General features: G+C 40.0%; 2 protein-coding genes across 2 annotated transcripts; both read left to right on the forward strand.

Moving 5' to 3' along the window:
* The first annotated feature begins 8,972 nt into the window (after nucleotides 1-8,972).
* On the forward strand, nucleotides 8,973-9,938 carry LOC101108773 (olfactory receptor 51G1). The gene has a single exon (XM_004016250.4). It carries the CDS (start codon nucleotides 8,973-8,975, stop codon nucleotides 9,936-9,938), a length of 966 nt encoding a protein of 321 aa, XP_004016299.2.
* A 12,090-nt stretch (nucleotides 9,939-22,028) lies between these two features.
* LOC101109039 (olfactory receptor 51G2) lies at nucleotides 22,029-22,970 on the forward strand. The gene has a single exon (XM_012095934.4). The coding sequence runs from the start codon at nucleotides 22,029-22,031 to the stop codon at nucleotides 22,968-22,970; it is 942 nt and encodes a 313-aa protein (XP_011951324.3).
* The last annotated feature ends 1,787 nt before the right edge of the window (nucleotides 22,971-24,757 follow it).

Below are 24,757 nucleotides of genomic sequence, written 5' to 3' on the forward strand. Positions count from 1 at the left end.
TCAAACATGAAATTTTCTCTGAAAGTAAATAAATTTCTATCCTTGTACAAGCTTTGTTTACAAGCTTTGAATTAGACAATGGTTTATGCTGGCTAAAGGAAACCAAAAATAAAATTTCGATACTGTAATTTTTCAATGCTTTGGTTAAAGATGTCTAACCTACTTTGAACAAAAATATAAAAATTGTTTAAAGGATGAGTTCTCTGGGAAGATCAACCTAGATAGCATATTAAAAAGCTGAGACATTATTTTGTCAACAAAGGCCTGTCTAGTCAAAGCTATGGTTTCTCCAGTAGTCATATATGGGCGTGACAGCTGATCTATAAAGAAAGCTGAGTGCTGACAAATTTAGGCTTTTGAACTGTGGTGTTGGAGAAGACTCTTAAGAGTTGCTTGGACTACAAGGAGATCAAACCAGTCCATCCTACAGGATTAGAAGGACTGATATTGAAGCTGAAACTCCAGTACTTTGGCCACCTGATGCAAACTGACTCATTTGAAAAGACCCTGATGCTGGAAAAGATTGAAGGCAGGAGGAGAAGGGGATGACAGAGGATGAGATGGTTCGATGGCATCACCGATGCAATAGACATGAGTTTAGTAGGCTCTGGGAGTTGGTGATGGACAGGGAAGACTGGTGTGCTGCAGTCCATGGGGTCACAAAGAGTCGGACATGACTGAGCAACTGAACTGAACTCAACACCAAATTATTCCGGTTTACCAAACACTCCTTCAGAGGCTCACCTAGCTTTAAAATCTGATTGAAAGCGATTAGTCAGTAAAAGAGAATGCTGATTATTCTTTCACTATAATGCTAAAGATTTTCTTTCTTTTTAAATTGAACATCAGATTTGTCTTAAAATTTTCTTAATTCAGTTATTCTAAACGTATATGTAAAAAGAAAATAGGCTGGAAGAATTGCCTGGATGTAGTCATGAATTATGTCTGCACCACAACTATCTCAAGAACATTGTGAGCAGTTTCCTAATTTCTCAAGAGCATTGTTTTTACCACACTATTGTCCTAACAAATATGAACTTCTTATATGTAAATTTTTTAATGTATATATAATGTTGAGCTCCTTAATTGAATTCAAAATAGCATTTGCAATAGGACAACATGTTTTATAGAATAAAATGTGAACCCAAAACATGTTCAAAATCTTTGAATCATGACTTGGAATAACATTATTTAAACAACTTATATAACTGATTGATTTTTAGAGTGACTTTAGCATCAACTTATATAACTGATTGATTTTTAGAGTGACTTTAAAATCATGGTGGGATAAGGCATCTCTTATTTGTCCTCCCTCAAGCAACAAAAACAAAAATTAACCACCCATCATGAACAGCAAAGTGCTTCTGTGGAATCCAGTACCACATTTCAAGGAACCTAGATGGGTCACACAGCCATGCATCCGTAATAGGCAGACAGACCTTGCTATATGGTGTGGTCTCCAAGAGAGCTATGAACTAGTTCCAGTCTCTCTGGGCCTTGGTCCTTTAGCACTTGGAAAACATTGATTGGGGTAGACACCCCATGAATGAGAGAGCTTTGTGGAAGTCCAGATTTCCAGAAGAGTTCCAGCATGCCATTGGAGCAAAAAATATATGAGTTTCAATGTCCTAGAGTGTATGAGAAGAACAGTTAGACTTTCTATGAATCACCCCTTCCTAAAACAGCTAAGTTTAGAGCAAAGTGAGACCTTCTCAGTCCCTTGATTTCCCCTGCAGGGGAAAGGGAGCATGGTTGACTTGACACCCAGCTTCCCCAGCTGTGCAGGAAACTACAAAAGTGACTTATTTCTCATGTAGCATCCAAAGCACCAAATCATAAGCTCCATGACTGAAAAGAGGAAAAATATCAGGAGAAGGGCAGATAAAATTCTCAGAGGTTATTAAAGGGCAGTGGTCCCTGATGACTATGTAGTGAACTCCATTAGGAAGTCTGTCTATGAGCCAATGGGAAAGTATCACCTGAAGATCTTCCCAACTGGAAAAAAAAGAAAAATCAAGAGGTGGAAGGACAGGTTAAAACACTTTTGCACAGCGAAATAAACAATCAACAAAATGAAAAGGCAACCTACATAGTGGGAGAATATATTTGCAACACATATATCTAATAAGTGATAATCTCCAAAATACATAAGGAACACACAACTCAATAATAATAATAAAACAATCAACCTGATTAAAAAATGAGCAGAGAAACTAAATAAATAATTCTCCAAGAAAATATGCAAATGGCCAGAGGATATAGGAAAGAATGTTCAACATCACTAATCATCAGGGAAACGCAAATCCAAATTGGTTGAGAAACAAAGATAATAACTATACATTAGGCCCATTTTTGGCGAACTAGAATCACTCTACCAGTTGTTTTAATAATGATGCTTACCGAGAATCCATTGTGTAAGCCATCCTGTTGAGGTCTTTCCTCCAATTGTTTAAATCAGTCTAAAAGAAGCTGGTCAATCATAATTAAGAAACCTATAGTTTAAGAGTGAAGACTGGGGACTTCACTGGTGGCTCAGTGGTAAAGAATCCACCGGCCAATGTAACGGACACAGACTCAGTCCCTGATCTGGGAAGATCCCACGTGCCTGGAGCCACAAAGCCTGTGGGCCGCAACTGCTGAGCCTGTGCTTCACAGCCCGGGAGCCACAACTACTGAGAATACATGCTGCAGATACTCAAGTCCCAGTGCCTAGAGCTCATGCTCCACAACAAAAGAAGCCACTGCAATGAGAAGCCCCGCCCACCGCAACTAGAAAGTAGCCTCCGCATGCTGTAACTAGAGAAAGCCCGTGCAGCTACAAAGATCCAGCACAGCCAAAATTAAATAAATAGATAATTTTTAAAAAGAAGTGGATGTAGGCAGATCTTTAAAAAAACTGAAGAAAAAAAAGACTGAAAGCTGTTATTTAATATCATACAACAACCTAAATGGGAAAAGAATTTGAAAAGACTAGATACATGTATGTGTGTCTTAGTCGCAGTCGTGTCTGACTCTTTGTGACCCCCATGGACTGTAGCCTGCCAGGTTCCTTGTCCCTGGGATTCACCAGGCAAGAACACTGGAGTGGGTTGCCATGCCCTTCTCCAGGGGATTTTCCCAACCCAGGGATTGAACCTAGGTCTCCTGCATTGCAGGTGGATTCTTTACCATCTGAGTCACCAGGGAAGCCCAGATACATATATATGTATAACTAAATCACTTTGCTATACACCTGAAACTAACAAAAAATTGTTAAATCTATTGTACTTCAATATAAAATTTTTTTTAAAAATGTTAAAAAGACTGAAGGCTGATAAGGACTATCCTTTTCCCTAAATGCAAACCAAAGTACGTTAGCAGTTGACTCTAAAACATGTCAGAATACTTAATAGTATCAGGGTCTGTGTTTTAAAAAAAAGAGAGAAGAGGTTCCTTTTCTTAGATATCAGTTCAGTTCAGTTCATTTCAGTCGTTCAATCATGCCTGACTCTTTGCAACCCCATGAATTGCAGCACGCCGGGCCTCCCTGTCCATCACCAACTCCCGGAGTTCACTCAGACTCACGTCCATCGAGTCAGTGATGCCATCCAGCCATCTCATCCTCTGTCATCCCCTTCTCCTCCTGCCCCCAATCCCTCCCAGCATCAGAGTCTTTTCCAATGAGTCAGCTCTTTGCATGAGGTGGCCAAAGTACTGGAGTTTCAGCTTTAGCATCATTCCTTCCAAAGAAATCCCAGGGTTGATCTCCTTCAGAATGGACTGGTTGGATCTCCTTACAGTCCAAGGCACTCTCAAAAGTCTTCTCCAACACCACAGTTCAAAAGCATCAATTCTTCAGCGCTCAGCCTTCTTCACAGTCCAACTCTCACATCCATACATGACCACAGGAAAAACCATAGCCTTGACTAGACGGACCTTATTCGGCAAAGTAATGTCTGCTTTTGAATATACTATCTACGTTGGTCATAACTTTCCTTCCAAGGAGTAAGCGTCTTTTAATTTCATGGCTGCAGTCACCATCTGCAGTGATTTTGGAGCCCCCCAAAATAAAGCCTGACACTATTTCCACTGTTTCCCCATCTATTTCCCATGAAGTGATGGGACCAGATGCCATGATCTTTATTTTCTGAATGTTGAGCTTTAAGCCAACTTTTTCTCTCTCCAATTTCACTTTCATCAAGAGGCTTTTTAGTTCCTCTTCACTTTCTGCCATAAGGGTGGTGTCATCTGCATATCTGAGGTTATTGATATTTCTCCTGGCAATCTTGATTCCAGCTTGTGTTTCTTCCAGTCCAGCATTTCTCATGATGTACTCTGCATATAAGTTAAATAAGCAGGGTGACCATATACAGCCTTGACGTAGTCCTTTTCCTATATGGAACCAGTCTGTTTTTCCATGTCCAGTTCTAACTGTTGCTTCCTAACCTAAGGACATAATTTCTCTGGACATTAAGTCATATGTCCTAGGTTGCTGGATATAAAGTATCAGAGATAAGGTTAGGGTCAACTATATGTTTTATCTGAATCTGAATCAAAACATTTTCTTGTGTAATACTTCTCTTCAATCTGAGCTAGTGCTTTCTTACACAATTTCAGAAAATGAAATCTGTTAGTACAAACATCCTTTTGAATATATCCCTTGCCTACATACAAGATTAGGGTTTCTCAGCCTCTCATAGCCTCCTTCTCTAGCCAAGTGCTTTGAGAATTCTTCAGGGAATTTTCAACCTCAGCTGAGGCCCCAAGGGAGAAGCTGCTGGGCTCTTTAAAAGAACCCTGTGTTTCAAGCAGGAAATCTTATAGTTGAACTATCATTTTTCCTGAGTTCTGACTGGAAGTAATATACCCAACTCACTTTTCTCTCCAGCTGTTGCTGCGCAGGTATGTAATAAAAAAAAAAAAAAAGAAAAAGAAAAATTACTGGAGAACATAGAATCAGACACTGAACTCTCAATCTTGGTTACTTCTGAATCTCCAAATCAAATCATAAAATTAGTCAAGGAAGTTTTGAGAAGCAGATGGCCTGGGGATAGTCAGTCCTCACTTTGTCATTGTCTGTGACCCTGTAAAAGTCATCTTCATCGTCCATTTTAATTCTTGCTGCCTTTCATCTCTTTCCTCCTCAGGAATATTATTAATAGTTCCTCTACCTTTAAAACTAAAATAGTGATCTCTACTTTGCTTACCTTAAAACTGTATTATGATAATGAAATATTAAAATGAATTTGGTCATACTCTGTAACACCAATATTTAGTGTAACACTTTACACTAATATGAGGTCGTAATTGTCCTTCAGAGTAACTTTGCAGACTGTCACCAACAAAGATGTTGATCATTGTAAATACCATTGTGTGCAATTAACACATATATATGGAATTTAGAAAGATGGCAATGACGACCCTGTATGCAGGACAGCAAAGGAGACACAGATGTGTATAACGGACTTTTGGACTCAGAGGGAGAGTGAGAGGGTGGGATGATTTGGGAGAATGGCATTGTAACATGTATACTATCACGTAAGAATCGAATCACCAGTCTATGTTCGACGCAGGATACAGCATGCTTGGGGCTGGTGCATGGTGATGACCCAGAGAGATGTTATGGGGAGGGAGGTGGGAGGGGGGTTCAAGTTTGGGAACGCAGGTACACCCGTGGTGGATTCATGTCAATGTATGGCAAAACCAATACAGTATTGTAAAGTAAAATAAAGTAAAAATAAAAATTAAAAGAAAAAAAAAAGAATAAGAGACAGAGGGAGTCAGATGTCATTGAAATCTGTTTAGCCCATCTCTTCTCTATTTCTGCTGCAGACTCTAGGACAACATCCCTTTACACCAATAAAGTAGAGCTTAAGGGTGGTTCAAGGGTGTATGATGTTGTCTAGTGTCAGCTGACACTTCTCTGATCCATTAATCTGGAGGAAGTGGAGATAATAATTGGTGTGGGATACTACGGATGCAACTTTTCATTAAGCAGGCAGAGTGAAGCTTCTCTGTCTGGAGATATATGATGAAATAGATGGTTTCTACCTCTTCTATTTCTCAAACTCTCTGAAATCTCTCCATGTGGAATGGATGGAAACCAGCTTGACTGAGTCTGCTGGCTGAAAAGTCATATGTTTAAACTCTTATTTGTATCTCCACTTAACATACAGAAAAATTTTCCTTCTTTATTATCATTCATTTTTAAGGTTTTGTTGAAATTATTTTTCTTCCATCAATGTTCACAGTGTTGGACTCAGATTGCATTGTTGTCTGTGCCACCAACAGCATGCTATTCAAATCTTATGATATTCCCTTCTTCCTTCACAGCCCGTCTTCTCTCCAAGTCTCCACTTTTCTCCAGCATTTCTCTTGTTTGCTAGAAGTGCCTCTTTATATTTGTTTGTTTGTTTGTTTCTCCTTTGGGATCATAAAACAACATTAATTTCAGTATTATATTAATTATTGCATTATTATCTGTTTTACTACTTGATTTGTAGTTTGAATGGCAAAATCTTGGCATGGACGTTTTGTCTTTCTTTATTCTCAGCCGTTCAATGCTTCTTCACTTTATTGATTAATAGAAGAAGCTTTTTTGAAAGAGTACCCTCAACTTTCCATCTCTCTTCCTTAAAATATCCCATCTTCACCTATCATGTAGATTTTTTCCTGGAGGAAAATTACAAGTAACATACACTTCTTACATATTCCTGCCCATTCACTGATAGTGTAAGCCTGTATGGTCTTTCTCCAATCTATGGAAATATTCTCTGAAAAATCAATAATGAACTCACCATCATAAGTGCAATGCCTTTCAAAAAACCCGCATCTTACACCATCTCTTTTTCTTAGTCAACAGTAGTGATTTGACTTCAGTAACATTATACACTACTATTTTTATCCTATTTCTTTTCTCCAATCTCTGTCTCTTTTCTAGTTCTAATTTTATGTTCTACTCTTATGTAAAATAGTTTCCAGTATTATGAACGGAGCCTTGTCTTTTCTTCCACACTGCATCTCCTAGCAATTTTCTGCATATTCTTGGGAGATATCCTATAACTCAAGCCTCCACTCAATGCAAAAATCACTACCTATAATACCCTCTAGATAATCTCCCCAAAAATTTCTTTTTAAGTTAACATTCAGCATGTCCCAACTGAGCTTAGTCCCCAGAACACATTTCCTCTCATCTGTCATGTACATAGTTGAAATGGTTGTCGATACATATATCTTGGTATAGTTTTGTTTTGTTTTTTGATGTTTTTAAAAATTATCTGACTTTTGTAAGACCTAAAGTGCTATGTAGTAGTAGGCTACAGTACTAGTACAGTACAGTAGTAGGAAATATAATGTAAGACAATAATGTAGACTCTGGAATACCCGATCAGAGTTTGAATTCCATACTCAACCCTTACTTGCTCCGTAAATTTACCCAGGTCATTTCATCTTTCTGAGCTATGGTTTTCTCACCTGTAATATGCTGCTTAAAATAGAATCTATCTATTGATAATGTGATCATTGTGAGAGTTGAATGGCATAATAAACTCTAAGCACTTAGGAAGGTGACAGAAAGATAACATATTAAACATTAGCTATTTTAAGATTTTTATGCATGTGATGGAGAAGGCAATGGCACCCCACTCCAGTACTCTTGCCTGAAAAATCCCATGGATGGAGGAGCCTGGTAGGCTGCAGTCCCTGGGATTGCTACTAGTCGGACACGACTGAACGACTTCACTTTCACTTTTCACTTTCATGCATTGGAGAAGAACATGACAACCCACTCCAGTGTTCTTGCCTGGAGAATCCCAGGGATGGGGGAGCCTGGCCGGCTGCCGTCCATGGGTTCGCACAGAGTCGGACACGACTGAAGCGACTTAGCAGCAGCAGCAGCATGCATGTGATAAATAATATACTAGTCACACTACATTAATATACATAGAACCCATTAGAGTGTGGCTTACAATAAACATAACTGAATAAAAGTTCAGAAGGCAGAGGTAAGGGAGAGCCTGGTTTCAGGTTTTATAGGACAGGCCTATACCTCTGTGTCATATTATCCAAACCCCAGAGGCACAGCTCGCTCTGAGAGCCTTAAGATAGACTTTCCTTAGGCTAGAGATTAGAGGCTTTTCCTGACTATTTCAGGTTTGTCTTTGGTATCACTGTTGTAGAGCTAATGTTTCCCACCTCCGTATCTCCATTTCTACATCTAGCCTCAGCTTAACCACCTTGATGACAGAAACACACATCTCTCCTAATGTCTCTCAGAACTAAGCCCTGAAGCACCCTGTCCTAGAAGTTTTTTTTTTTTTTTTTAAACTGCCTTTTCAGACATTTCTCAGTTCCAGACTTCAGATTTGCACATTGATATTTGCCTCCTCAGCCATCAAAGGTTTTGTGTAAATTTAGGAAAGGGATCACTCTGGTCACAAGTTACAAGCTTAAGTAGTCCAACAAATATTTACTCAATGCTTCCCCTGCATTCCCCCGAGGGCCAGGCACTGTGGAATGAAAGACAGTCCCCAGCCAGGTTACAAATACGTTTGAAGGCTCTTGATATGCAGCTGATTCTAGAAGACAGTTATGCAGAATGGTGTGTATAGTACCAGTTCCACATATAGATGGTGCCACTTTAAGCGCTTTGCTGATTGAATTGGAGATTTTTTTTTTTTTTTCAGGGAGGAACATATGGAAAAGGGGACATCTGAGGTGACCTCATTAAACTACTGAGAGTCCAATACAGAGGGACATATCACCATAAGCCTAAATCACACAGCATCCATGAGCTATAGAAATCACCTATGACAATCACCTTCCTAGACCTTCCAGAAAAGGCTAATAGATAGGTGCCCCAATTCTTTGCCAAATCATCTGCAGATCCTTCCTGGATCACTGACCCCCAAGATAGGTGAGTGAGCATTCAGCCCTGTCATTCTTCAGAAATCCCATTCTATATTGTAGGTTGGTGAATTCAAGGTTATGAAGTCATGAGAATCCTATATAATAGCAGCCTCCAGAAAGCTACTTTCTTCCTGACGGGCTTCCAAGGTCTGGAAGATCTCCACGGCTGGATCTCTATTCCCTTCTGCTTCATCTATTTGACAGTTATCATAGGCAACCTTACCATCATCCATGTCATCCGTACTGATGTCACCCTCCATGAACCCATGTACTATTTCTTGGCCATGCTTGCCCTCACAGACCTGGGCCTTTGCCTTTCTACACTGCCCACTGTGATGGGCATCTTCTGGTTTGATGCCAGAGAAATTGGTATCCCTGCCTGCTTCACTCAGCTCTTCTTCATCCATACTTTGTCCCTGGTGGAGTCTTCAGTCCTGTTATCCATGTCCATTGACCGCTATGTGGCCATCTGCAACCCACTGTGTTATTCCACAGTCTTGACACCTGCATGTATCATCAGGATGGGGCTGAGCTCAGTGTTCAGGAGTGCGCTGCTCATCCTTCCCCTGCCATTCCTCCTGAAGCGCTTCCAGTACTGCCACTCCCATGTGCTGGCCCACGCCTACTGTCTACACCTAGAGATCATGAAGCTGGCCTGCTCTAGCATTATCGTCAATCACATCTATGGGCTCTTTGTCGTGGCCTGCACTGTTGGTGTGGACTCACTGCTCATCTTCCTCTCTTATGCCCTTATCCTCCGCACTGTGTTAAGCATTGCCTCCCACCATGAGCGACTTCGGGCCCTTAACACCTGTGTCTCGCATATCTGTGCTGTGCTCCTCTTCTACATCCCCATGATTGGCTTATCTCTTGTGCACCGCTTCGGTGAACATCTGCCCCGCACTGTACACCTCCTCATGTCATATGTGTATCTGCTGGTCCCACCACTCATGAACCCCATTGTCTACAGCATCAAGACCAAGCAAATCCGCCAACGCATTGTTAAGAAGTTTGAGTTTATAAAATCACGCAGGGGTTTTCAGCAGGATTAGTTTAGAGAAAGAGAAGTTTGGGGCATAAAACCCATAGATATTTTTTATTTTAGCTGTCCCTATTGCTCAGACAGTAAAGGATCTGCCTGCAATGCAGGAGACCTGAGTTTGATACCTGAGTCAGGAAGATCCCCTGGAGAAGGGAATGACAATCCACTCTAGTATTCTTGCCTGGAGAATCCCATGGACTGAGGATCCTGGCAGGCTATAGTCCATGGGGTTGCAAAGGGTTGGACATGACTGAGTGGCTAACACTACCACTACTAGGGAAAAGTAGCAATCTCCCAATTATCAATAAAAATGAAATAAATTATGCAATATACAGCATGTGTGACCTTGGGAAAATTACTCAATTTCTCTGTTCTTTAGTTTCCTCAGTTGCAGGATGAAAATGTAAATAATTATGTTACCTTCCTTATAGGAATATTGTGAAGATTAAATGAGGGCATTTATTTAACTCTGTAACACAGTTCCTGAAGTGTTATCAAGTCTCAGCAAATATTGCCTATTATTACTTGGAAAAAATCCAAAAGAGTACACAAATTTCATCTTTTATTCCTCTAGTCAGTGGAATTTGATTAAAGATTTATATATATTTAAATTTGCATTTTGGTTAATTGCTTTATCATAAGTATCACTTTTATTCGTTTGCAACAGACTTGCAGATACACATACCTATGCCTCAGTTAATAACTTTTCATGAGGCTTCTTCCTAAGCATACCACAAAGTTAAGAAAAAGAAGACACTCTAGGAGCTTGAGGTAAGTTCTCCAGTTAGAACAACAGCAAAACAATAATCATAGTTGAGCCTTTTAGAAGGTAGTTAAGGTTTAGGGTAATCATCCATCATCTGAATAACTAGTCAAGGGATTTAATTTCTTTCTTCCATTATCCTGTTATTACAGGGGTGAAAAGTGAGAGAAACACATGCATATTTTGTTTTTCGCAAGATGTTTTTCTCATGTCGATGTCTAGCCTTAATAAACAACACACACACACATACAATATGCACAGAACTGCAATAAAGGTTTAATATATATGGATTGAATAAATCAACACATGAAGGAACCAATGAGTGAATTAATCAACACAGCTTCATCTTTCTAGATAAGACTATTTCTTAAAGAGATTGTTTTTCTTCATTTTGTATGCTTCAGTTCAATTTTTATCTCTTTCCTGTAATATCAGGAAAGATGTAAGGCAATCAACTGCCAGAAAACAGAAGAAAATTCATGTTGATGTATGGCAGAAACCAACACAATATTGTAAAGCAATTATCCTCCAATTAAAAAGAAATAATTCAAAAAAAAGTCTGTGCTGTGAACTTAATATTTGTGCTCCCATGCGTGCATGCTAAGTCACACTTTTTGCAACCCATGGACTGTAGCTCTCCAGGCTCCTCTGTCCATGGGATTCTCTAGACAAGAATACTGGAGTGGGTTGCCATGCCCTCCCTCAGATGATCTTCCCAACCCAGGAATTGAACCCGTGTCTCTTATGTCTCCTGCATTGGCAAGCAGGTTCTTTACCACTAGTGCTACCTTGGAGGCCCCTTTTGTGATCCCACCCCCCACCCTCAAAATTCATATTTTGAAGGCTAATCTCCAATGTGATGGTATTTTGAGATGGGGTCTTTGGAAGGAAGTTTGCTCATGAGAGTGGAGCTCTCATGAATAAGATTAGTGCCCTTATAAGAAGAGACATAAGAGAGATGATCTCTCTCCACCATGTGAAGACACAGAGAGAAGAAAGTTGTCTGCACACCCAGAACAAGGACCCTTAGCAAGAACCCAGTCAGCCCACACCTTGGTCTTGGACTTCTCAACCTCCTGAATTTTGAAAAATAAATGTTTGTTTTTTAAACCCAGTCTGTTACAACAGCCCGAATAGACTGAGTCTAAATTTTAGGACTATAAAGGAGATAATAATCACATAGTAACACACACCAAGAAATGATGAGAAAAACAAACATCAGAGTAATTACAGTGGTCAGAATTGGGCAGAAAATATGTTCTGAAGGAGTATCTAATAATGTTCATGATAGTAATAACAGAATATTGAATATCAATATTGTATATTGTATATAAGCTAATGGATCTGAGATTTCTCTCCAGAGCCAAAACCATGGAGTCCTCCATGACTGGCAGCACATACCCATAGCCTCTATTTTAATGGTCATTCCAGATAAATTATATGCCTGGACATGAACTTGAGCAAACTCCAGGAGATAGTGAAGGACAGAGGAACCCAGCATGCTGCAGTCCATGCAGTGTCAGAGGCAGACTTGACTTAGTAACTGAATAACACCAGCAACTTGTCATCCCCATCTTTTCTTTTCCCTAAGCAATTCAATGATGCTATGCATTTTTAAGTATGACTATCACTTTTGTGAACCCATGTATAAATTATTGACTCTCTTGGCATTCCTGGAATTTGGTTTGGCCTTTTCTACCCTCCTTAGTGCCCTGACTATTATGGTTTAATCTCTGTTATGTTGTTATAGATGCCCACTTCACTCAGCAATTCTTCATTTATAGTTTCTCCTTCTGGGAGTCTTCAGTTCTTACCACAACCTTAGCTACTGGATGTCATTTCTCATTCACTGAGATAGACGTCTTTGTTTACTGTTTCCAGAGTCCAATAGGCAGACTCTGGGGCCAGGAACCTGACTCTCATCCTTTCCCTGCCCTTCTTCCTAAGATGCTGTATCCACCAGGATAACACAAACCTGACCTGTTCTGGTATAACTGTCACCTACATTTATGGCCTAAAGGCATTGGATTCAGGTTTGAGCATGGATATTGTCCGCTTCTCACCTCCTACACCCTCATCTTGCATATGGTGGTCATCATGACAGTACCTCAGCGATCACTCTTGGTGTTGCATATTCTGTGCTTTAGACAAATGTATAATAACATGTATCCATTATTATTGTATCATACAAAGTATTTTCACTGTTCAAAAATTCCCTTGTACTCTGCCTATTCATCCATCTCCCCAACCCATCCTCTGGAAACCACTGAGCTTTCTACTGTCTCTAGGTTTGCCTTACCCAGAACATTATATATTTGGAATCATATAGCATGTAGCCTTTCCAGATTGACTTCTTTCACATAATAATGTGCATTTAAATATTCTACATGCTTTCATGATTTGACAGGTCTTTTCCTGTTTGTTTGTTTTTTGGAGTTGTACTTTATTTTTTTAATTGGAGTATAGTTACTTTACAATGCTGGGTTAGCTTCTGCTGTACAATAGAGAATCAGCTATATGTATACATATATTCCCTTCTTCTTGGACCTCCCTCCTCCCCCATCCCCTCCATCTTGGTCACCACAGAGCCCAGAGCTGAGTCCCCTGTGTTATGCTCAGGTTCCTGCTGTCTATTTTACACATAGCAGTGTCTATGCCAATCTCCCAATTCACCTCACTCCCCTCCCCCACCCCTGCTGTATTCACATGTCTGTTCTCTGTATCTGCATAACTATTCCTACATCGTCTGCGTGTACCACAGTTTATCCATTTACCTTCTCAGCAACATTTTTATTGCTTTCAAGTTTTGGATCTTATGCTAAGAGCAGTTTAGTCAAACTACATTCTGAAGTCACTGTACCATTTTTGCATTCCCACCAATGATATATGAAAGTTCATGTTGCTCTGCATCCTTACCAGCATTTAGTGTTGTCACTGTTTCTGCTCTGGCCATTGAAATAGGTATCCAGTGGTGTATCATCGTTTTAATTTGAATTTCCCTGATAACATATGATATGGAGAACCTTATCATATGCTAATTTGCTTTCTAAATGTTTTCTTTAGTGAAGTGCCTATTAAGATCTTTGACCCATTTTTTAATCTCAGTGTTTATTTCCTCATTGTTCAATAACAACTAAAAAAATTATTTTAAAAAGCATTCATTTAGCATGAGTTTGTCTCAGTCCAATAATATGCCCTTTGCTGCTGCTGCTGCTGTTGCTGCTGCTAAGTCGCTTCAGTCATGTCCGACTCTGTGTGACCCCATAGATGGCAGCAAACCAGGCTCCCCCATCCCTGGGATTCTCCAGGCAAGAACACTGGAATGGGTTGCCATTTCCTTCTCCAATGTATGAAAGTGAAAGTGAAGTCACTCAGTCGTGTCCAGCTCTCTGCGACCCCATGGACTGCAGCCTACCAGGCTCCTCCGTCCACAGGATTTTCCAGGCAAGAGTACTGGAGTGGGGTGCCATTGCCTTCTTTAGGTACCCTGAAATCTCTCTAAGTTCTGTCTCTCCTCAAGATAGGTCTTTGGATACAAAATGTTCACCTGACTCTTCTCTTTTCTCTCTACCTCCCCCAACTCCACACACTTTTCTGGGCTAGAAAATATGAGCTTTTGTTTTGTCTCTCAACACATCATGTCCTGTGTTTCCTTTGCAGAAGCTGAATAACTGAGATTTTACAGCAGACAGTATTGTCTTCCCTATACTATAATCAAACTCTATGTTCCTTCTAATCAAAGCTATTGAATGATTAATCTAGTCCTTCTCTCTCCCTATCTTTCCCTTTATCTCTGTCTTTCTTTCTCTCCATAACATCTGAGATGCAGACCAATTTTATGCCAATATATATCCATAAATAATACTATCTCTCTCTTCTCAGTGCTTGGACTCAGAGGCTATAAACAAATATTACTTGTGTAAAGGGGAGCATTATCTCTGTTCTAAAGTATTTATTAACTAGTTGAAAAAAAATGAGTGGTGGAATGTATGCCCACACAAGTACTATGGAATTAATTGTATCCTCTACCCATAACTTACATATTAAAGTCCCAATCCCTGGTACCTCAAAATGTAATTGTATTCAAGGGCAAGGTCTTTAAAGAAGTAATTAAGTTAAAATGAGACTTTCATGGTGGTCCTTAACCCAATACACCTGGTGCCCTAACAAGAAAAGGAAGAGACACAAAGGATTTTCATGTCTGCAGGAGAAGTCAAGTGAGGACACAGAGAGAAATGTCACTTGCCAATGGAAAGAATAAGAAGACACCAGATCTGCTGCCACCTTGGTCTTGGATTTTTAACCTCCAGAATTGTGACAGTATAAATTGCTGATTTTAAAACCACTCAGTCTGGTCTTTTCATATGGCAGTTTGTAAAACTAAAACAAGAGGTATAACTGTGTTTTGAAATAAATTCAATGTTAAAAGTGAAGATGGATTTTGAACTACAGAAAGAATAGAAAAATTTGGAATCAGTATTGAAATCAAATCATAAAGACAAGGATATATGAAATTCCTAAACCTCTCTGATTGTCATAAATGTCCATTTCTATCTGTAAAACAGAGAGGAGGCCCAGAAATCTGAATTTTAGCAAGCATCACATGTAATTCAGATTCTGATTATCTGGAGATTATAATTTGAAAAACACTGCTTCATGACACTCAAAATGTGTCAACAATGTAGTTGATGTAAAGTTAATGGAATGTGGCCACAAGAAAAATCTCATCATATTCCAAGAGGACCTGACAGGCCAATGAATTGGAATAATGCACTATGATTGGTTTGGGGATTCTGGGGAAATCCTTAATGTTTATACCTTTGTAGTCCCCAAAGAGATCCAATGTGGTGGATGCTAATTAGGTGGGTAATAAAAACACTGAAATGACCTCCATTCTTCTCTCTAAATGTCTTCTCTATCAGCTTTTAAGAGTCCCAAATAGATGATTAACTCTTTACAGCCTTATGCTAACACATAAAACTCCTCTTTAAGCTTAACCACCCTTTGCAGAAACTCATGTTCCCACAAAGGTACCAGAATGGACTAGTTTCTCCAATCAGCTCCTTGATGTCTAGGAACAAGAGATAACTGAGGATGATTCAGAGGCAGGAAGAGGAGATGGAGTCCCTGAGCGTGGGCAGGCGTCAGGAGCATATGCGGTTACCTGGGACCCCAAGAATAAGCATCAACACAATTGTAATATTTTCAAGAACTTGCTTGCCCAGATTTCTTTCTTCCCCTTTGGTGATAGGAAAAGCATTCAATTGAAAGATACATGCACCCACATATCCACTGTAGCACTATTTACAATATCAGCACATGGAAGCAACATAATGTCCATCAACAGAAGAATGGATAAAAAACATGTGATACATATATACAATGGCATATTACTGAACAATAAAAGGGATGAAATAGAGTTATTTGCATAGACATGGATGACCTAGGGACTGACACAGAGTAGAGTAAAGTCAGTCAGAAGGAGAAAAACAGATATAGTATATTATCACTTATATGAGGAATCTAGAAAAATGATACAGATGAACTTATTTGCAAAGAAGAAATAGAGACACAGACATAGAAAACAAGCATATGGATACCAAAGAGGGGAAGGAGAAGGTGGGATGAAATGGGAAATTGGAATTGATAACTCTCCACTGCTCTGTATAAAATAGATACCTAGTGAGAAACCACTGTTTAGCACAGGGGACTCTACTCAATGCTCTGTGGTGACTTAAATAGGAACAAAATTTAAAAAACAATAGTGGGATATGTGTGTGTGTGTGTGTGTGTGTGTGTGTGTAGCTGATTCACTGTGCTGTACATCAGAAACTAACACAATATTCCAATAAAAAATAACTAAAAATTAGAATAAAAATAAAAAGCCCCATTTAATGTTACATATAGTTTTATATTTACCCACATGTACACACATATACAAAAAAATTTTCATGACCCAGATAACCACGATATGTGTGATCACTCACCTAGAGCCAGACATCCTGAAATGCAAAGTCAAGTGGGCCTTAGGAAGCATCACTAGGACCAAAGCTAGCAGAGGTGATGGAACTCTAGTTGAACTATTTCAAGAGTTGGTGATGGACAGGGAAGCCTGGTGTGCTGCCCTTGGGGTTGCAAAGAGTCGGACACAACTGAGTGACTGAACTGAACTATCTCAGGGCAATAGAAACAAATTCTATCATGAATATAATTCACAGTTCAATAGTATTCTTAAAAAATGTTTTCATAAGATGTTTAAAAATAAAAGAACTGGATATCCATATTAAGGATGATATTATGTATATTATATGCATATTTAATTTGGGGAAGTTTTAAATCTTAAGATCAGTGATAGCTTTCTATATAACACACAATTCGGGGGAATACAGATATATTTCATTTAAATTAGGTGACATGGAACTTCCCTGGGTAAATGTAGAACTGTTACCATAGGTTAGTGTTGTGAATCTAACCTTGCTCCACTATGTTCATCAGTCCTTTTTCTGTAAGTTTCTCTATATTATTTACATGTAGTTATAAAATACATGGAACTGTATAATACATATTCACTGTATAATTAACCTGATGTTCACATTCACACACCAAGTCCACCAATAAATTATGATGATGAAATAAAATAAATAAAATAAAAGATGATGCTGTGAAAGTACTGCACTCAATATGCCAGCAAATTTGGAAAACTCAGCAGTGGCCACAGGACTGGAAAAGGTCAGTTTTCATTCCAACCCCAAAGAAAGGCAATGGCAAAGAATGCTCAAACTACCGCATAATTGCAATACTCTCATGCTAGCAAAGTAATGCTCAAAATCCTCTAAGCCAGGCTTCAACAGTATGTGAACTGTAAACTTCCAGATATTCAAGCTGAATTTAGAAAATGCAGAGGAACCAGAGATCAAATTGCCAACATCTGTTGGATCATCGAAAAAACAAGAGAGTTCCAGAAAAACATCTACTTCTGATTTATTGACTATGCCAAAGCCTTTGACTGCATGGATCACAACATACTGTGGAAAATTCTGAAAGAGATGGGAATACAAGACCACCTCACTTGCCTCTTGAGAAATCTGTAGGCAGGTCAGGAAGGAAGCAATAGTTTAGAACTGGACATGGAACAATAGACTGGTTCCAAATAGGGAAAGGAGTATTTCAAGGCTGTATATTGTCACCCTGCTTATTTAACTTGTATGCAGAGTACATCATGCAAAACGCCAGGCTGGATGAAACACAAGCTGGAATCAAGATTGCTGGGAGAAATATCAATAACCTCAGATATGCAGATGACACCACCCTTATAGCATAAATTTAAGAACTAAAGATCCTCTAGATGAAAGTGAAAGAGGAGAGTGAAATAGTTGGCTTAAAGCTCAACATTCAGAAAACGAAGATCATGGCATCTGGTCCCATCACTTCATGGCATGTAGGTGGGTAAACAATGGAAACCGTGAGAGACTTTATTTTCTTGAGCTCCAAAATCACTGCAGATGGTGATTGCAGCCATGAAATTAAAAGACTCTTGCTCCGTGAAAGAAAAGCTATGAGCAACCTAGACAGCATATTAAAAAGCAGAGCCATTACATTCCCAACAAAGGTCCACCTAGCCAAAGCTATGGTTTTTCCAGTAGTCATGTATGGATGTGAGAGTTGAACTATAAAGAAAGCTGAGTGCTGAAGAATTGATACTTTTGAACTGTGGTGTTGGAGAAGACTCTTGAGAGTGCCTTGGACTGCAAGAAAATCCAACCAGTGCATCCTAAAGGAAACCAATTCTGAATATTCATTGGAAGGACTGATGCTGAAGCTGAAGCTCCAACACTTTGGCCACCTGATGCGAAGAACTGACTCATTTGAAAAGACCCAGATCTGGGAAAGATTGAAAGCAGGAGGAGAAGGGGATGACAGAGGATGAGACAGTTGGATGGCATCACCAACTGGATGGACATGAGTTTGAGTAAGCTCTGGGAGTTGGTGATGGACAGGGAGGTCTGGTGTGCTGCAGTCCATGACATGACTGAGTGACTGAAATAAACTAAAGACGCACCCTTCACATTTGTTGTGCATAAACTATAGTTAGGATATGTCATTAACAAGGCACCATCATCTACACACACTGTGCTTCTGTGAAGTTGTGAGGGTTGTTCAAAATTTTCACCAGGTCTTTAAAATTAGTTACAGTGCATAAGATCCTCTGGGCTTCCCATCCAGATAGCTCAAGGGACACACTCTTCTCTCTTTCTCTATCTCCAGGGTATGTGATAATGAGGGCTAGGGAACCAGTCCTAGTAGGAAATAGACTAAATATCCTTAAAAAGTTTGCAACGAGTCTCTCAAGCAGTTTCATAAAAATCAGGAAGTTAAGCATCCACCTTCCAGTGTCACCATGTCCCCAGAGCTTTGTGCTCTTTTGTAAGACCTGGAGTTTCTGGTACGTAAGGAGTCGTCATAATGAGCAAGTGTTTGGTGCCGAACTGTAGAACCAAGAAGAGTCCACCAAAGTCTCAGCCTGAGCTTTGGAGATAGAGAGAAGAGAAGGGACTGAAAGTGACAGGAAAGGCTGTCAAGGGTGCCTGCCCAAGGGGGGTGACTGCTGCCATCAGATCTTGCTGATTTAGTAGGCAACCTCAGGTCTCTGTTTAAGTTACTAAAGATTCCATATCTACCTCTTAGCCTCAATACAAGGTTACAAGAGTCAGAGGTTATTTCCAAGAAGCAAAGAGTGGTAGGAAGTAATGTGATCCTCTGGAGAAAAGCTAGACTGTGATATAAAAGGACATTTCCTGGAATGACCACAGTGTATGACTAATGGAATTAGAAGCAATCACTGCAACTGTTTAAGTCCCTCTAGGAATGATCTCCAAGCAGAGCAACTGGGGCAGAAAGGCCATCTGTTGAATCTGCCACCCACCTCTACCCTGGACAACTGACTTTTGTCCTGTCGGGAACAATGAAATTCTCAGCAAACCTGAGGATGAATGCTCTAAAAATACTTTAAGAAGAACTTAGCATAGTCATCTTATTGAAATCTCTTCAGTCAATCTTTTCCAAGCAGAGATCTCCCAGCTTCACTATTCTGAATTTTCTTTTATGTCCAAGTTCCCTGCTCCCTTTTTCCCTCATAAATCCTCTTTCTGATTCCTGTTCTGCTCTGCTCCCTTAAATTCTGAAGTATAAGCATTGATTCCAGAGTTGGTCTTGACTAAATGGAGGTAGGCACCCAGACCTTTGATATTTCTTTCTCATTTTTCATTTAATCTCTACCCATTCCAGGCTGTCTCAGGCTGGGTTTGTTAACCTAAACACTTCTGAATTTTCAGACTGTGCCTTGGAGTTCCAGAGATTTAAGCTTGAATCCCATTTCTGCTGCTGATTGGCTGTAAGACTTGAGACACATTACAAATTCTCTAAGCTTCTCTTGCCTTATTTGCCAATTGAGGTGACAATATTAACTTGCAAAGCTTTTCTAAGGTCTAAATGCTATTTCACTTGCCATGTTCTTTGTGCAGCAGCTGGCATATAGCAGATGTCCAAAAAGAGTGTTCTTTCTTCTTCACCATCCTACCTCATTTTCATGTTAAAATATTTTCTGCCTGAGCTTTTATGAATTTCATTGTTAGCCACCATGTAAGTCGCCTGTTACCACATAGCTTACTGGATATGTAAGTTTACCACAGCTCTTCTGAATTTACTTTGATAAATAATGTGCTGGGCACTGATCATGGCCAAAGAAGAAACTGAGGAACACTGAAAGTCAACCTGATCTTCAAATGAACAGTGAGTTCATGGCACTGACTATTCATTTCATTGGTATTTGTAGCAAGAAAGAAATTGTCTGTGTATACAATTGTGTGTATTTCTCCAGGAAGTTTATTTATTAATTCAACTAAAGAGTCAGAACTTTTTTTGAAGGTCCATTAAGCCTTGATTTCATGCTAGTTGCTGATAGTTGACAGTGTTGTATATAGCCATTATTTAGAGCTTGAAATCTAGAGAAAAATCAGATCTTGATTCAAATCCCATTTTGGCCATTTTACTTTTAGTTTGATCTTAGAAATGTCAGATTTTTCTAAGCCTCTGTTTCTTCATCCATAACATGGTACTGTTAATAGAACTTTATTCACAGATTTTTTAGGGAGATAAAACATGCATGAAGTTAGTAACAGCTAGCTAAATAAAATTGAACTCTTACTCTTTCATAAAAAAAAGTGCTGGGCACTTTCTGTGTACTAAGGTACCTTCTAAGCACTGTCTTGACGGAAGTCAACAAAGCAAAACCCTCACCCATTTTGAGTTCACATTGTAGTGGGATTAGTAGTGGAAAGATCAATGCCCTGGAAGTTGGGAGGCTAAAATTAACACATGGTTTCCACCCAGTAATATCCTCTTCTAAGTCTTCATCTTCTCATCGACAGAATAAGCCCTAGCATTGTTGCCTCTTGTTCTCTGGATGCACTGGGACTCTGCCTTGTGATTGGGGTCATGGCCATGGTTGATGGTGTGCCAGGGTCTCCTCCCACCTAGGTTCACAGTAGTTGAATTCATAGACTTAGAAGGAGTGGCAGTTTCTGACTATTTTGAGCATCAGAGCTTTGATTTCTTATCCCAGCAGCCAAGAGTAACTTTACAGACAGCCATTCCTGTACCCTCCAGTTCTCTCTGGAATTCTGTGAGCTGAGTATCATTTATGTGTTTTCTGGATCAAGCTAGGCTTCCAAAGTAGGAAGATCAAAGGAGAAAGTGAGAAGGTATCTAAATTTACCAATTATACACAACTGGAAATAAAACAGAAAGAAGGAAGGAAAAAAGAGGGAAGGAAGGGAAGAGAAAAGGAAGGAAGGAGGAAGGGAGGGAAGGAAGGAAGAAAAAAGATAATGCAATAGGAAAGGAACTAAGAAGGAAAAGAAGAGAAGCTGGAAGAAAGGTTGAAATATTAGCGAGAGCCCCAGCAGGAAAAAGGCATATGAGGAAGTGTTTCTTTAAAGACCTACTCATGAAATGTAAATGAAATTAAGTGTAACGAGTTTAGATATCTGCTACGGTGAATTATATGCACTGTAGTGAAGGTGTTTCGCAACTCTTAGCCTGAAGAAGCAAGGCAAAACAATTTCAAAGAAAAGATTTTCTCTTCAAAACAAAAAAAAAATGTTGAGAGGAAACCAGGGACCAGAAGGAAATGACCTCTGGAGGAGTTAAATCTATTTGATCCTAACCTTTCTCTTTAAAAAAAAAAAAAAATATCTTCCCAGGTGCAGTCACTAGCTTTTCCTCAGTTCATTTCAGCAATTTGAAGGAACCCCAACCTTCCCCTTCCCTCCACACACAATGCCATTGAGGTCCCTGGAGAACAGCAGCAGCATGTCCTCTACCTTCCTGCTGAGTGGCATTCCTGGCCTGGAGCACATGCACACCTGGATCTCCATCCCACTGTGCTTCGTATACACAGTCTCCATCCTGGGCAACTGCACTATCATCTTTATCGTTAAAACAGAGCCCTCTCTCCATGAGCCCATGTACCTCTTCCTGTCCATGCTGGCTCTGACTGACCTGGGGCTGTCTCTTTGCACCCTCCCTACAGTGCTGGGCATCTTTTGGGTTGGGGCACGAGACATTGGCCATGATGCCTGTTTTGCCCAGCTCTTTTTCATTCACTGCTTGTCCTTCCTGGAGTCCTCTGTACTACTGTCTATGGCCTTTGACCGCTTTGTGGCCATTTGCCGCCCCTTGCACTATGCTTCTATTCTCACCAACACAGTCATTGGCAGGATCGGCCTGGCTTCATTGGGTCGCAGTGTAGCACTCATTATTCCTTTACCTTTTATGCTCAAAAGATTCCCATATTGTGGCTCCCCAGTCCTCTCACATTCCTACTGCCTCCACCAGGAAGTGATGAAGTTGGCCTGTGCAGACATCAGAGCCAACAGCATTTACGGCATGTTTGTCATCGTTTCTACAGTGGGTATAGACTCACTGCTCATTCTCTTCTCCTATGCCCTGATCCTGCGCACTGTCCTGTCCATTGCATCCAGGGCCGAGAGGCTCAAAGCTCTTAACACCTGTGTTTCCCACGTCTGTGCTGTGCTCCTTTTCTACACTCCCATGATTGGCCTGTCTGTCATCCACCGCTTTGGGAAGCAGGCACCTCATCTGGTCCAGGTGATTCTGGGCTTTGTGTATCTTCTCTTCCCTCCTCTGATGAATCCCATTGTCTACAGTGTGAAGACCAAACAGATCCGCGATCGTGTGACCCACGCCTTTTGTTTCTAGCTTGGTCTAATCTTGGAGGCACCGTGTTTTTAAATGTACCCTTACTCTTCTATTCTTTATAATATCTAATGTGCATGAAGTGGAAGAGATTGTTATTTATTTACTGAACAAATAAGAAGTCACAGCTGTCATGGAATCCTCACTGTGGTATCAAGGAAATACATGGCAATATGGCATGGTGACTTGTATTTTCCAAAGAAGGCCACAGAGTTACGTCTCATCCCCCATTCTCTTCCAGAAATGCCTGAGTCCTCCATCAGGGGATGGAGTATGTAGCTTCTCCCCTTGTAACTGGGCCAGACTCAGCAGCTCAATGGATTGGCTGTTGAGGTAGCAATGCTATAAAACTTCTGAGGCTGAGTCATAAGAGGTGATATGTTACTCATTGATATTCACTCTCTTTCTCTCTCCCTCTTTTTCTGTCTCTCTTTCAATATGTATCTATAGCTCTCACTCAGTGCTTGCTTTTGAAACCTGGCCATCATACTGAGCAGAAGCTCAAACCACATGGAGAGGTCACATTTAGGTGTTTTAGCCAATAGACCCAGCTGAGGCCTCAGACTTGGTTGGGTCATTATCAACTACTAGTGTCAATGAATCTTCAAATTATTCTAATACCCAACCTTCCTGTCTTTCCCACTTGCACCTGGTAAAACAACCAATGTTTTACCCAGCCCAAGTTGCAGATTTGTAAGTTAAATGACTATCTGTTTTTTTGTTTGTTTGTTTGTTTGTTTGTATGTTTTTAAGACACTACCTTTTGGGATTCTTTGTTAACGATATGTTAACTGTGTTCCATATGTTTATGTTAACTGTGTTAAAGTGAAAAATGTTGATATAGAAGCTAAAAGAAAGATATCTTCCTCCAGCTAGGGAAACAAGTGGAATGAAAGGTTTCCTTGAGTTGGCATAGAAGGCAGCCTTCAGGGATGTATTGAAGTTAGACAGGCAAACTGGAAAGTGATGGTCCAGTCTGAGAGAACAGCATTTGCTAACCTGACACAGAGATGAGAGAGAGGACACTGTCTTCAGGAAAATATCTGAAGTTGTTCTTATTGCCATTGTTCTTCCCTAGCAAGTCAGAGAAGAGTAGATAATGTGGGGGTGGGTGGTGGTAAGTGGACGGAGGTGGAGGCACTGACCCTATCGTGATGACCCAATGAACTAAAAGGAGAGAATTAGTTACAGCCTCCTATTTGTGCACTGCAGCGCTACTACATTGCTCCATATTTTTTTAATTGATCTTTTGAATAATACTTGTCAGAACAGTATTTGTAATTTTGACTTGGAGATATTTGCAAGGAAAGCAGGCCTGGATAAGATACGACCAAGGGTAGTTTTGAACATCTGGAGGAAAGCATGAAGATGTTGTATCCCTGCATAGTTTCAGTTCAGAGTTTAGAAAGAGAGTGACAGAGGGCCAAGGATAGAATTCCCTACTAGGACCTTTACGTGGAGCCTGTTCTCTCTCACCGGAAGTTAGTCTCATTCAAGGCTACCTATCCCATCTGGCATTTAACATTGGATGCATCATGTCCCACTGCCAACCAGTGCTTCATCCAGTCTGGCATAAGAAAACTGTTTTCAGTGACAGCTATGTGGGAACCTTAGATGATATCACTTGAAAGATCCAAGATTTCTTATAGACAGCAAGTAGAATATGTCCTTGAGTATCATGAGTGGTTTATGGATTGAACCCATTGCTCATGTGTTTCTCTCATCGTCAGGCAGGTTCTTTATCACTAGTTTCACTTAGGAAGCGCCCACAAAACTTCAAAACAACCACA

Source organism: Ovis aries, chromosome 15 (genome assembly GCF_016772045.2).
Source record: "Ovis aries strain OAR_USU_Benz2616 breed Rambouillet chromosome 15, ARS-UI_Ramb_v3.0, whole genome shotgun sequence".
Taxonomy (NCBI): domain Eukaryota; kingdom Metazoa; phylum Chordata; class Mammalia; order Artiodactyla; family Bovidae; genus Ovis; species Ovis aries.